Source organism: Erythrolamprus reginae, chromosome 6 (assembly GCF_031021105.1).
Source record: "Erythrolamprus reginae isolate rEryReg1 chromosome 6, rEryReg1.hap1, whole genome shotgun sequence".
In the NCBI taxonomy this organism is placed as follows: Eukaryota; Metazoa; Chordata; class Lepidosauria; order Squamata; family Dipsadidae; genus Erythrolamprus; species Erythrolamprus reginae.
The window spans coordinates 47,610,267-47,625,939 of record NC_091955.1 but is presented as its reverse complement, the minus strand read 5'-3'; the positions used below and the strand labels follow the sequence as shown (position 1 = coordinate 47,625,939).

The 15,673-nt window shown below is 38.6% G+C and overlaps 1 protein-coding gene across 1 annotated transcript in view; it reads right to left on the bottom strand.

Moving 5' to 3' along the window:
- Positions 1–934: 934 nt before the first annotated feature.
- TRHDE (thyrotropin releasing hormone degrading enzyme) overlaps positions 935–15,673 on the bottom strand; it is a 391,977-nt gene continuing 377,238 nt past the window's right edge. The window contains exons 16-19 of the mRNA XM_070755729.1: positions 5,082–5,249; positions 3,416–3,556; positions 2,790–2,871; positions 935–1,665 (exon numbers count right to left, since the gene is read on the bottom strand). Coding sequence (XP_070611830.1) covers positions 1,522–1,665; positions 2,790–2,871; positions 3,416–3,556; positions 5,082–5,249 — 535 coding nt within the window. The 3' untranslated portion in view covers positions 935–1,521. The remainder of the gene's footprint in view (positions 1,666–2,789; positions 2,872–3,415; positions 3,557–5,081; positions 5,250–15,673) is intronic.

The following is a 15,673-nucleotide window of genomic DNA, read 5'->3' as shown; positions in this document are numbered from 1 at the left end:
ACACTCACACACACATGAGTCACACTATTTTTCCACATGAATTACAAGATAAAATAACTACTTGAATATTTACAATGGAAAATAACTGTTTCCATTGTGAATGGATGTTTTTTAATTCCATGTTAGGTTTGGAGCACAAAGATCAAAACAACTAAGCATAATAAAAAGCCAAAGAAAATCTAGATTGTAGGGTACAGTAATTAATTTGTTATTTTCTCCCATTAAAAGATATTGAAAAATACAGCTTCTATGTGATGAAGAATATGATAAATTGTTAGAACTGCTGCATTCCAGCTAGATTATTATTTGGTAAATCAATATAGAAATTCTAAATAAGGGGGGGGGGGGGGGACCTGATAGAATGTTTCCTACTCTCAATAAGGCCATTATATTAAATGGGGATAATTTTTAATATCATATCTTTGCCTTTGAACTGCATTAAAAAATAGTGAACTAGACGCAAAGGGTTATTTTTCAAATTTGAGCTGTAACAATTGCTCAAATATTGTCCATTTCATTGGATTTTAATAGGCTATTTATGAAGAAACCAGATGCTCATACTGACAAGGATGGCAGGGGGAATGGGTGTTTCTTACAATTTAAATATTACCTAGGAAGTTCTTAAACTCCCTGATTTTCTTCTGTTCTTTCTCTCATTTTATTTTTCTATCCTATATGTAATGCTCAAAGAACAATATAATATCTACTGAACACTTTTGATGAAAAAACATAATGCAAAAGACTTATTTTTTACTCTCCCCCCTACCCCACCAAATATGCAAACTAACAGTTGTAAACTCTGTAGCTTATGAAGGTAAATCTATCAATAGGCTATGAGCAATGGATAAATGTGGGTTTTATTCATTATAATTTACTGCGAAAATATTCTGCCTCTAAATACATATGTATTCTTGATTTAAAAAGAGGAATCTTTGGATTGTAATTTATATTACTGTTTACAACTCAAAAAAGTATTAGCATTGAAAGAGTAACTTATAGAGAAATTAAAAATAAAACTGGCCAGCATCATGGAAAGGGGAAATGTTATCACTTGTTCATTGTATCTTTCTTTCCATCCTACCTTGTTGTTACATCACTGATTGTCATAAGAGTCTTTGTGCTTTTGCATAATGCCCATCTTTGATGCAACAGAAATTCACATACAAAACATGGACATCTGAAGTAAGCATGCTGAAATACAGGCAGGTACCATAAAACCATGCACAAATATTCTCAGGGGTTTTCTCCAACAAAACTGACATTAACATTTACATGCACCACTTAATATCACACTTGGCCATGGAATAGTAGGGATGGGATTCATGACCATTCCTCTTTGTCAGTGTGCCCCTAATCATTTAACAGTTCTGAGGAATTTGGTGCAAAAATATAATATATCTCTATTTAATTGTCCTTCCAACTTGAACTTGTCTTTGCTGGATTTCAAGTCAGTTTTTTAAAAGTTCCCACTGTGCTTCTCGTCTTCCAAAAATTGTACTAGGTCTTTGCCAGAAACACAGATTAGTGTGCAAGTGTTTTTCTCAGCCACTGAAATAATTCTTCTTTGTAAATCATCAGCCACTGGACATTCGCTTCTACTGTTTCCACAGCTCGAGAGAAAGAAGCAGCAGATCTCTCCCCATAATTCTTTACAAATTTCTTTAGCTGGAAATAGAATGTAATGGTTAATTAAGACAGAACTAAAGAAAAAAATGAAGTTCATATAATTTACAAACTAAGGACAAAAGTTCTATTTTTACCACTGAAATTCTTGCAATATTTTGTAGATTTATTTATTTGTGTATTTATTGGACTTATATACCAATTAGATTGAAAGTATAATAAAGCAACAAACTGCAGCTGCCTGAAATGGTGTTGCAGAATACTAATGTCCCAATGCTTAATTATATTAACATCACTTCGTCTATCTCTCTTGTAATCCGGATGCTTTATGGTAGGAGTCTCCAACGTCCAGACCGCAGCCCACTATTGGAACTTGAGCCTTTTGGAACTGGGCTGCAGAAGTGTTGGGTGCATGTACTCACGCATATACCCATTTGTGCAAGCAGCAGGAGAGTGCTTACACGCTCCATTTGCACAAGCGGCAGGAGAGCATGCCTGCCGCTCATGCTTGCCTGCCAGTCATGTGAAACTATCCTCCCCCCACTCAGTCAGCAAAGCCAGAAAGGTCGGGGAAGTGTGCTTTATGGTGTAGACTGCTAGGCTCTTGTCACATATGTATCTAACCACAGAAAAATTAGGAAAAACATCTAATGTAATTTTAGTTCACATTAAGTTACAACATTTACATTCTTCTCTGAAGAGTTTTTCTTTATTTAGTAAATATATGAAATTGGGGTGAATAAGGCTGATGAACTTTTTAAACATTTTATCATAAAATGTTCAAGTACTATAGATAGCCTAATGTCCTTGGATTTAATATTTTAAATTCACATTATTCTATGAATAGGTTTACATTGAACTTAGTTAAAATGTCATGAAATTTATTTATTTATTTATTTATTTATTTATTATTTGGATTTGTATGCCGCCCCTCTCCGAAGACTCGGAAATTTGATTGTGACTTTCTCTCTCTTTCTCAATATAAAAAAGACTGTATTTTTCTTAAATGTGAATGCAGCATTTGGATTATACATCATTTATAGAAGCTGAAATACATACATGTTATATGGAAAATGAGTAAGCCTAGAGTTTTTGAAGAAAGAAGAAAGTGAAGAAAGTGAAAAAGAGTAAAAAAAACCTAAGTACTGAACTAGCATAATATTTACCTCATTCAGTTCACTCTCTGAATTAAGAAATTCTGTGACACCACTTATCAGTTTTGAATTCATAAATAACGCTTCTCCGTATCTTCATCACATAGATAAAAAATATAAATAAAGAGCATTCTGAGTGGCAATTATATTAAAATAATGTATTATAAACAATACTACTTTTAAAATTGTGCAACCAGTTACAGCTTCTCTTCCATAATCCTGGAAATATTATGTCCCATGGTTTATGATCAGTATCAATCATATTGCACTGAAGCAGTATTAATGGAGTAAGAATAGTCATATTTTTCTTCAAATTAAAATTAAATTGTATATGTTGCATCAGAAAAAACAAGGAAAAGTAGATTTTGGGCAGGGTGAAATTAGCCATCCCATACACGACTAAAACTGCAGTAAATTGGATTAAGGCCATTATTAAAGATAGTTACATGGCGTTTTATCTAAACATTTACAGCAACGAAGAATCAAGTGACTCTTGAAATACACACACAAACACACAAACACATAGAGCCTTTTCTCATTTTTAAATAGCTATTTAACTATGCACACCCTTAAATTATTGGTATTGTAAAGTTAAAATATATGGAACATGAAGCATACAGTTTATCAAAATATTTTACCTTGCATTCAATATTTTCCACTTTTCTCTAAAAAATTTCCAAGCAAGATCTCTTCCATGTGGATTTCTAGCTACATGGATTATGACATCAATTGCATCCTGATCCAGGACAACTTCTGAATTAAGAGACAGGTTAAGTAGCCTTGAATAATAGGAGAAAAGGGAAAAAATATTTTGCTTTTATTAAATAAATATTTCAGAATTATGCCATTCAACATCTTGGGATCTCCATCAAAGGTCAGACATTGCTAGATGCTAATTGAAAATGATGCAAATTGGGGGGAAAGGGTGCACTTTCGATATGTGCTTGTAAAATACAGAAAATAATCTGGCAGATATTTGCTAAAATTAGAATTAATTTATTATAGCCTTCATGAATGCTACTCTGAGGTTATATTTTTGTAAAATGATTTTCTCTCTACATGGGGCTACCTTTGAAGAGTGTTCAGAAACTTCAGATCGTGCAGAATGCAGCTGCGAGAGCAATCATGGGCTTTCCCAAATATGCCCATGTTACTCCAACACTCCGCAGTCTGCATTGGTTGCCGATCAGTTTCCGGTCACAATTCAAAGTGTTGGTCATCACCTATAAAGCCCTTCATGGTACCAGACCAGGGTATCTGCGAGACCGCCTTCTGCCGCACGAATCCCAGCGGCCGGTTAGGTCCCACAGAGTTGGTCTTCTCTGGGTCCCGTCGACTAAACAATGTCATCTGGTGGGACCCAGGGGAAAAGCCTTCTCTGTGGCGGCTCCGACCCTCTGGAATCAGCTCCCTCCAGAGATTAGAACTGCCCCCACCCTCCTTGCCTTTCGTAAACTCCTTAAAACCCACCTCTGTCGTCAAGCGTGGGGGAACTAAGACATCTCCCCATGCCTATGTAGTTTTTGTGCATGATATGACTGTACGTATGTTTTTATATATTGGGGTTCCTTGCTTTTTAGACTTTTTAAAATGTACTATTGTTATTTTAGATTCTAATTATTAGATTTGTCATTATGTATTGTTTTTATCACTGTTGTGAGCCGCCCCGAGTCTACGGAGAGGGACGGCATACAAATCTAATTATTAATAATAATAATAATAATAATAATAATAATAATAATAATAATAATAATAATAATAATTTTCAAATTAATACAGAATAAATGCTTTGGAACAAATGCTAAACATATACAGTATTAAATACTTTCTCACAAATCTTTTTCAGGAGGCAACTGGACTTGTCTTTTCTTTTCTTAGAAGATGTTTTACTTCTCATCCAAGAAGCTTCTTCAGATCTGACTGGATGGTGGGGAATGGAAGGATTTATATTGCAGCTATCTGCAAGGAATATAAATCCTTCTTTTTCCCACCATGCAATCACAGCTGAAGAAGCTTCTTAGATGACAAGCAAAAGGTCATAAAAGAAAAACCATAAGTCCAGTTGCGTTCTGAGAAAGCACATTTGGGAAAAGCATGGTCTGCATGACTGAGAATCTCCATAGACATTTTTTGTAGATCTTATTTTCAGGAGAAAATGAGTAAGTATAAAAACTTTTAAAAGGACATACATAAACTAGGAACATTTAATATTTTGGATAATGTTCGGACCACAAATGCTATTACTTCTACTGATACAAGACTGAGTTTGAAAAAAATCAGGAAATATAGATTAAACAGGCATACCTGTTTAATAAATTTCTGTCATCACTACAGGTTAAAGCTTCTAATAATATTTTCTTTTCTGATACTGCTGTAGTTGAGTGGAATTTCATCCAGATGAATTCCCATACATCTTCATCCATCAGTGAAACTCCTGTGCAGTAGACAATGTCTCTTACATTTGGTGGTATCCTTCAAAAGAACATATAAAAACCACAACAATATTGTATTTGTAATATATCCATAAGGCATAACACACAAGTTATAATTCTGTATCACTGACAGTTTTCCTGAAGATGAAGACAATCTATATGTTATGCTGGAGTTCCAGCTCTCAAGTATAGTATGAGTGTCGCCCAGAAAGTAATGCACCACTTTTTTTTCTCAGCCTACAGTAATGGTACGAATGTGAAACTTTAGATATACATTATTTGAATTGTCAGGAGTGTGTGTGTAAATTTTGCATTTCTTCACACAGATAACATAGCTGCAGCAGTGTTTCCAAATGACGTCTGTAAGTGATGTAGGTTACAAGCAGTTTGTCGTCACTGAATTTCTCAGTGCAGAAAGAAACTGTTGGGAACATTCACAAACATTTGTGTAGTTTATGGAGAATCTGCAGTCAACAGAAGCTGGGCACAGAGGGTGAGGGTGAAGAGGCTGAGGGTGCAGAAATGGCTTCGTGACCAGAACAAGGAGTGGTACCAACATGCCTTTGTGTCTTGCTGGAGAAAGGCCATAGAATGGAATGGAGATTTCATGGAAAAATAGGGAGCGTAGAAGAAACATCATTCTTTCTTGTGTGTAAGTTTCATTGTGTTCAATAAATAATTGTTGAAGAAAAAAAATGTAGTGCATTACTTTGTGGGCAACCGTTGTATCTTAAAAAGGAAAAGAATAAATATAGAATAGTATGGAGGGAAAGTATGACATGTTATTTATTTATTTATTTATTTATTTATTTAGTCAAGTAGGTATTTATAATATACATAGATATAATATTGTTTTTATACATAAGATGGGTACTGATAAGAGGGAACGATTGAAGGCCCTTACTGGGCCCTTAGGAATTGGGTGAAGTCAACAGTGGATAGTCTAATAGTAAAGTTTTGGGGGTTTGGTGACAAAACTACAGAGTCAGGTAGCAACTCTGTTGCTAAAGTCATATTTTCTACAGTCAAGTTTGGAGTGGTCCACTTTGAGTTTGTATCTGTTGTGTGCTCATGTATTATTGTGGTTGAAGCTGAAGTAGTCATTGGCAGGAAGGACATTGTAGCATATAATGTAGTTCTAAGCTTTCTAAGCCCAGGATTTCAAGTTTGGTTTCATAAGGTATTTTGTTGCAAGTAGAGGTATTATGCTGAGTAGAGAAATGGAGGGCTGTTATAGTAAAGTATCTCTGGATACTTTCTAATGTATTTATGTCTGATATGCATTGTTGGTTCCAGACAGATGAGCTGTATTCAAGGACTGGTTTGCCGAATGTTTTGTATGCTCTGATTAGTAGTGTGATATTACTGGAGAAGAAGCTACATAAGATTAGATTAACTCCTCTTGAAGCCTTTTTGGCGATGTTGTTGCAGTGGGCTTTGGCACTTAGGACATTTTGGGGTAAAACAGGTTTTTTTAAAAAAATTCTCTCCACATACATTTATATAGTGCAATATATCTTCTATTTCCAATACAATAAAATGCAATATTTTGTTAGTAACTCATAACAAAAAACCACAAAAAATTCTTAGCTCATACCTAATTTTGGTATAAATCATTTTTCCTTGTTGCAAACCTTTCTAATTTTGTCATCAAGCTACACCAATTATCTTCTAATTAAATTTACTCCTTGATGTTCCTTCAAATGTATAATACTGACAATATTTATAACATAAACACTAAGCCGTAGTGCCTCCTACCTTTCTTTATATATTATTAAAAAGTAGTTTTCTAGTGATTTCAGTTGTAGGTTCAACACGTCACTCATTGATTCCTTAAATTCTTTAAAGCTTCCAAGATCATTGTACAATTCCTTTATCTCCTGAATCTCCATACTTTTATATTTCCAGCTGTCTAAAAAATCTTTTCAACAGCCTAATACATCATGATCTTCCACCAATGTCATCTATAAAAATCATTTAGTATTTTAGTATCTCTCTTTTTTTCAGAAGTTCATTCAAAGTTCAAACTCCAACTCAAAGCTTACAATATTTTCTTTCGTTTCTTCTTTATCAGCTTTTTTTTTTAAAAAATGTCAACATTCCGGCTAGTTTCTTTTTCCCCAAAGTCACCACTGAACAGACAGATTGGCAGCTGAATAAACAAGTATTCTACCATCAAATCTTTCACCAGCAGATGGCACCATCATTTAGTCCCAAAAATTCCTTAAGACTTATTTTAAATCCAAGAAAAAAGTTTGAAGTTTTAGATCTTTAGGTTCTTTTAAGTCCAAATTTTAAATCCACAAACAATCCAACAATCCAAAAGCCACAGCATGGGTTTTAGCTATCACTTTCCAAGTCCATTCAATAGCAATTGAACAATTCCGGTCTACGGAGAGGGGCGGCATACAAATTTAATAAATAAATAAATAAATAAATTAGCCACTTTACTCACCTTTCCTTGAATCTTTTTTCCTTTACTCAAAAAAAAAAAGTTGTAATAAAAAATAAATTCTTCTGACAAATAGCTCACCAGATCTTTCAGCTCTCTTCTTTTCGACCTTCTGCACAGCACTTAAACTTCCTTCCTTTTCTTTCTGGATAACTTCCACTTTGCCAGTTCTATCTTCCTGACATGTAGTCACTGCAGCTTGGACGACTAAAGCCATTTCACACCACCACTGGTGGAGGCTCCAGAGCTGCTTGCTGTGGGGTATACCTACCCCAAAAACAGCTTGCTGCTCAAGTCTCCTTCACCTCCCATTTGGAATCAGCACCCCCAAATGATGGGGATTCGGGGTTTCCCATGGAGCATGGGGAACTCCGTACCACAGTGGCAGACAACCACTTCCCTCTCATGGCACTTAGGTCATTTGATATGAGTATTCCAAGATGTTTGACAGAGTGATTTTTTTCAGTTTTTATTTGGTGTTCTGATTCTTTTTGCCAATATGTAGGACAGAGCATTTGTTGGTTGAGATTAGGAGTTGCCAGATGTTTGACCATTCAAACATAGTCAAGGTGTTTTTGGAGGGTAGCAGTGTTGTCAGTGGGGTTGAAGAGTTTTACATCATTGGCAAAGAGAACGCAGTCACTTTTAATGTGATCGTGAAGGTCGTTTATATGCAGTATCAAGAGTGTTGGTCCTATTAAACTGCCTTGTTATACTACTGTTAACAGGAATAGAATTAGATAGGGCACTCCCTATTTTGACCACCTGTCGTCTGTTTGACAGGAACACAGTTATCCAGTTTTCAACACCACCGATAACACAACTACTCTCCAAAAAGACCTGGACTCTGTTTCTAACACATGGCAACTCCAAATCTCAACCAGCAAATACTCTGTCCTACACATTGGCAAAAAGAATCTGAACTCCAAATATGAACTGAATAATCAAATTATCACAGATAACCCCCACTTGGTTAAAGACATTGCTATACTAATAACAAAAGACTTAAGTACCAAAGCCCACTGCAACAACATAGCCAAAAAGGCTTCAAGAGTTGTAAACCTAATCCTACGTAGCTTCTGCTCTGGCAATCTCTCACTACTTATCAGAGCTTACAAAACTTTAGCCAGACCCATCCTTAAATACAACTCATCTGTTTGGAACCCATATTGCATCTCGGACATTAACACCCTTGAAAATGTTCAAAGATACTTCACCAGAAGAGCCCTTCACTCCTCCACTCGAAACAGAATACCCTACGAGACTAGACTTACAATCCTGGGCCTAGAAAGCTTAGAACTAAGATGCCTTAAACATGATCTAAGTATTGCCCACAAGATTATATGCTGCAACATACTGCCTGTCAGCGACTACATCAGCTTCAACCAAAACATCACAAGAGCACACAACAGATTTAAACTTAATATTAACCGCTCCAAACTTGATTGTAAAAAAATACGACTTCAGTAACCGAATTGTTGAAGTGTGGAACTCATTACCGGACTCCGGAGTGTCATCCCCAAAGCCCCAACACTTTACCCTTAGACTATCCACGGTTGACCTCCTAAGAGGTCAGTAAGGGGTGTGCATAAGTGCACTAGAGTGCCTTCCATCCCCTGTCCTATTGCTCTCCTATATCTCCTATATCTTTCTTCTATTCCTATATTTCTTCTTCTATTTTTTCATTGATATATTTTATTCCTATATCTTCTCTTCTCTTCTTTCTTAGATATATTTTACTATGAGTATATTCTCTATAACCTTCATTGTGTAATGGACAAAATTAACCAATAAATAAATAAATAAATAAATGTAGGGATCCAGAGATGCTGTATTATTTCAGTTTCAGAAGTAGTTTATCATGAACCACTGAGTCAAAGGCTTTACAGAAGTCTATGTAAATTGTGTCTATTGTTTTGCCCTGGTCAAGTTTTGAGATCCATATGTTTTTGCAGTGTAGTAATTGTAGATTGCAGGATATTTTTTTCCTGAAACTGAATTGCTTGTTTGAAAGTAGGTTGTTTAATTTCTATGTGGAGGGTAATGGATTGGTTTGTGATTGATACCATGACTGTGCATGTGTGCAGCATAGAGAGACTGGTCTGTATTTTTCTACTAGACTAGGATTTCACTTTTTGAAGTTGGGGACGATCATGGTTAGTGACCATTGCTTAGGCAGGGAATGGGTCCTGTAGGATTTTTCAAAGATTATGCTTAGTGGTTCAGCTATGGTTGTGGAGAACTTTTTTAGGAAGTATGCACATAGTCCTTCAGGTCCAATTGACAGGAAAGGCTTTTGGGCCACATAGTGCTTTTTTAATATTGTCTTCACTGAAGTCTAATTCTGTTAATTTGTTGTATTTGTAGTATGACTAGGGAATTGTAGGTATGAGCCATTGCTGTTTACAAAGGCTGAGCCAAAAATGTGTTAAAGAGGTTAGCTTTGTCTGTTTCATCGTAGTACTCTTTGTTGTTGGGTCCTTTTAGTGATGGGAGAGGTGGGACGGATTTTTTTAAATTGTAGCCTCCTTATTTATATGGGTAGTTTGTTTTTCTTGGTTATGGTTATATAACCAAGTTTTTGGAGATAAATAAATAAAATAAATAAAATAAATAAAATAAATAAAATAAATAAAATAAATAAAATAAATAAAATAAATAAAATAAATAAAATAAATAAAATAAATAAAATAAATAAAATAAATAAAATAAATAAAATAAATAAAATAAATAAAATAAATAAAATAAATAAAATAAATAAAATAAATAAAATAAATAAAATAAATAAAATAAATAAAATAAATAAAATAAAATAAAATAAAATAAAATAAAAAAAATAAAAAAATATTATATGGTTATTTCTTGGGTGGGACTATTTTGACTAAAATTCTCTGCTCAAACTTTTATCTGTATAGTGAAAATGTTATATTCATTTTTTTGTACTTTTTGTGAAACTGCTAGCAGCCTTCAGAGTATAAGGAGATATGAACTGAGAGAAGATTCTGATTGGCCTATGAAAAGGCAGATTTACTTTTTAAATAAAGCTCTAAAACATGAAGAATGTCCAAAATAAAAAGATTACGATGTTTACTATTACAATATTCAAAACTTCAGTGACATTTTTTTCCATATGGGCATCAATGTTTTGATACTAAGCAAATTTATATCAATACCTTCAGAATTTGACTTGAGGACATAAAAGTGTGACATGAATTATACATGAGTAGGTGGTCTTGCAATAATTTGTCTTAAATTCTATAAAGTTTTAAAATAAATACTTTGAGCTAGGTATAGAGATCAACTGATAACCACAGAATCTATATCAAATCTGATTTGTCAAGAATCTTGATCAGAGTTTCAAGCTTGCAGCATATCAAATTATTTTTAGCTACCCACAATAAAACACTGCCAAAGTTTTCCTAAAAGAAATCAGGATTGCTCTATGCTTATTTTAGTGCGTGTACAAAAGGACTAGCATTGATGTTGACTGGTTTGGGTAATGAAATAAATGTCTGCAAGAAAACAATCAAGCTCAGAGAGCACAAAGAACCTTTCATTTGAACCCTGAATAACAAATATCCTTTATTAATAGAAAACAGTAGGGAAATTGCCGTAATGGGCAGATAGAAAAAAATGGGCAGATAGAAAAAAGTTAAACAAGTGGCCCCACACATAATCTGACTGTATAACATGAAGGGTTTTATAGGTGATGACCAGAGCTTTGAACTTAATTCAACAGTCAATTGGTAGCCAATTTAGCTTATGCAGCAATGATGATACATGAGTGTCATTGAGAATTCTTGTTATTGCTTTTGCCACTGAATTTAACTAGCTTTGGTTTTCAGATCATCTTTGAGGACAGTCCCATTCAGAATGCATTGCAATAGTCCAGATGGAAGGTGTAAGAAATGAACTAAAGGTTCTTATGGTTGAGGAAGAGGTACAAATAGCACACAAGATGAACTTGGATAAGTGCCCTCCTGGCCATGGCTGCTACCTGATCACTGAGCAGTTTCTTAGAATCCAGGAGAAATGCCACTTCCAATCCCAATCCAATGGCTTACAACTAATGCATGCTGTCAAGCTGAAGACGCATACTAAGTCCATCCAAGACAACTGGGCCCACCAATGAACAGTCCATTGGAAGGATCCCATAAGCCAACATATCCACCCTCTGTGCTCTGTAGGTCCATCCAAGTCACATTGTAGAAGCTGCCACTCTGATATCATTTCCATTTACCTTTACTTCTCCTGAATTTAATGAATTTAATTTAATTTATTTGACATATATACCGCCAATCCCATAAGACTCAGGGTGGCGTTCACTACTGTGCCTAAGCTGCTATGACTACCATGTATCCCAGAACCAATTAGGCAGTCAGGGATAGAGTAATGGCCCATGAAGTTTAAAATTTGGTGAAGGTTATTGAATTCCATGGACAAAGGAAACAGTGCACATAAGCCAACATATCCAACCTGTGCTCAGCCCATTCTGAGCTACCTTTTCATTAAAATCTCTTTAAATTTCTGTAAACATGCATGCCTATCAGCCTACCACTAAAAATTATCCAACAAGGAAACTTTCTGACTTCAATTGATTATTGATCTTTAAAATCATTTGTATAAAATTGTATATTTGAATTCAACACTTTTAGGTTTTTTTACATGTCCACCAAGAATGTACATGTAAAACATGTTCATATTTCCAACATTCAATCTAAATAATTTCTCAGGTGTCATGGACCAATGATAAGCTTTTGTACTCACCGGACGTACAGTTCTAGGCTGAAAAGCTTGAGGGACTCATCCAAAATCTAAATTAATTATTCCCATAGCAAATTCACTTCCAGTGAAAAGAATGTTTGCATTATCTAGGTCCCCCTGGACAGCCATATTAAAGGATTACTCTATATGTTTATCTGGCTGTAAGGAATACATTGAGAATTCTTTCTGAGCAGTGTGATGTATGCTTAATCAACTAAATTAAAGTATTTGTTATGTTGCAGACCTCCACTTCTATTTAGTTTCATTCACTTTTTAAAACTATGATGAACACTTCACAATTATTAACTTCTGAAAGCATGATTTGAAATAATTCTATTTGAACAGAATTGCATTTTGCTTGACATTATTTATCTTGCTTAAGAACCATAGTAAAAATTAGAATTTGTTGGAAATGTAGCTGCTGATTAAAAATTAAATACTGGTAGAAATTGTTAAAAATAGATAGAATAATAAAATCAAACTGTGCTCTTGCAGTGAAATCTATTTGCTGGAGAGACGGAGTAACGACACGGACACCAGAGCTGGATTTAAAATTGGGTCATTTTTATTAACATAAATTTGCATAATTTATTCAAATACTTTTGCATAAATTAGCATAAACTACTATGACCCGGAACTGGACCTGCAGGGTCAAACAAATACTTCCGGGGCGGAAATGACGTATGCCAGCAAACATTCCTGGGCAACTCATGGGCGTATCTCGATGCAAGGTCCAGGTGAGGGCCAGGCCGTCACCTGTGACCTTTTCTGCCATGCTGTGCATGAGGGGGGTCCCACCGGCTAACCCGAATCGGGGAATTAAAGGTGTAGGACCCAAAGACAGGTTCCCCCCAGCTGCTCAGGCAGAAACTCCCTCCATGAGCTTGCGGAGAACCTGTCAATCATCCCCAAAGATGCCCAAGGGAGAACGCGCGGTTGCTAAACCACCCAATTTTCCGCCCCTAACCTGCCTACCCAAATGACCAAAGGTAAGCCAATTAACCTAATTAATGCAAGCACCCCCTAACCGCACAGCCATCACCCCAGTGTGGAATGGGCGAAAAAACAGCCCAGCTAAGAGGCAGAACTGCAAAAAATTCCCATTCGGCCCCCTAAGGGCGACCCCGAAGCACACTGCAAAATAGTGGAGGGCGGGCGGGTGTCTGCTCGGTAGATCGGTCCGGGCGAAAAGGAAGAGCCTCGGGCCTGCTCGCCCTTATATAGGGCAAGCAGGCCCCGCCCGGACCAATCAGGGCCTCAGCCAATCAGGCCCTGCTCTCCCGAGCGAAGTCTCGCATCGCGAGACTTCGCCCGGGATCCAAGATGGCGGCCGCCATGAGGGACCGTGTCTCCCGGTCCCTCCAGCAAAGCCTGCCTGCCGGGTAAGTCCGGCGCTGCCCTTGCTGGAGAGACGGAGTAACGACACGGACACCAGAGCTGGATTTAAAATTGGGTCATTTTTATTAACATAAATTTGCATAATTTATTCAAATACTTTTGCATAAATTAGCATAAACAACTATGACCCGGAACTGGACCTGCAGGGTCAAACAAATACTTCCGGGGCGGAAATGACGTATGCCAGCAAACATTCCTGGGCAACTCATGGGCGTATCTCGATGCAAGGTCCAGGTGAGGGCCAGGCCGTCACCTGTGACCTTTTCTGCCATGCTGTGCATGAGGGGGGTCCCACCGGCTAACCCGAATCGGGGAATTAAAGGTGTAGGACCCAAAGACAGGTTCCCCCCAGCTGCTCAGGCAGAAACTCCCTCCATGAGCTTGCGGAGAACCTGTCAATCATCCCCAAAGATGCCCAAGGGAGAACGCGCGGTTGCTAAACCACCCAATTTTCCGCCCCTAACCTGCCACAGGAGCGGGGGTCAGATCTCTATCTTGGCCCCCCGACTCCCCCCTCTAACTGCGCCAGCTCACGCAGAGACCGCTGCAGGTCCTGTAAGAAGATGGCGTTCCCCTGGTCAGACAGGTGAACGCCATCATCACGGTAGAGCCATGGCTGGTCTATTGATATAAGGGGATGAGGTATTACTACTCCACCCAACTCTCTAACTGTTTTACCCATAGCCCTATTCACCCGTCACCTAGCCCGGTGAATGGCCCTAAGGGGAGAGGCGTCCCTCCAAACAAGCCTAGGTAATAGTTCTGACCACACCACTTGCGTGGTGGGCCAGACCTCACGAAGCCTTCACAGGTCTTCGCGTGCCTGGATGATCAGCGCCAGGCCTCCCAGTATGCGCAGGTCATTGCCACCTAAGTGCAATACCAGCCACCTGGGTGCGGCCACAGGACACTGCCCACCCAAACCCACTTGGGAACGACTCCAGGAGCCGCCCCCCATATTGCCGGGCGCAGCCACCAAATGCTGACCGCCCAGCACACCGGTAGGAGACCCTCCCACCGCATACCTCTCCGGCCCATCCAGGTAACCCTGACCCACCGCCCCAGGGACGGCTGGGTCCCGACAGCGCTCCTGGCCGCCAGGCGGCCGGCCCAGCAAATCATGCTGTGGCCACACAGCAGCGCCGTCGGTGTCACGTCAGCCTGGGGACCTGCAAGAGGAAACACACGCAGAGAGGTCACCTAGCCTAAGCCCTGCCTAGGATCCTCAGCGGCCTAACATAACCCAAATATGCCGCTGACCGCCAGCGGCCGATCACCCGAATCCAGTGGGCCGGGAAACCAGAAAGTGCCGTGCTAGTGGCGGCGCCGATACGGAACGAACGCGTTCCATAACCGGCGGGAGCCGTGCCCACCTGGGCCATAGCCCTGGGTACTAACGCACAAAAGTACAAACGGGTCAGAAGGGGTACCGTCCCAATGCCTAGACGGGTACCCCCGACCTGATCCCCGCAGAAAACACCAAAGCTGTAGGGCGGCCACCGTACACACTGATTGGTCGGCGGCCGCACTAGGTAGATGGTAACCCCTCTGCGTGGCTGATCTGACTTAGACCGCCTTACCACAAGGGACCCCCCCCTTGTCTAACGGCCAGATCAGCGTGCTGGAAGGCACGGAGCGAATTGCCAGCCTGAGATGAGGCCAGGCCTCGCTGACCCCAAGGGCCCCAAGCATGACACCAGTCGCTGCACCAAAAAAGACGGGCCTCTTACAATGAGGAACACAGACTGCCAAAAACCACGTTGATTAAAGACAGCTGCTCCACCGTCAGAGCCTGACGAGTGTCACCAGGGGCCCCCGCTCGCTCCCCATACAGCCCTCCAGCACCTGCC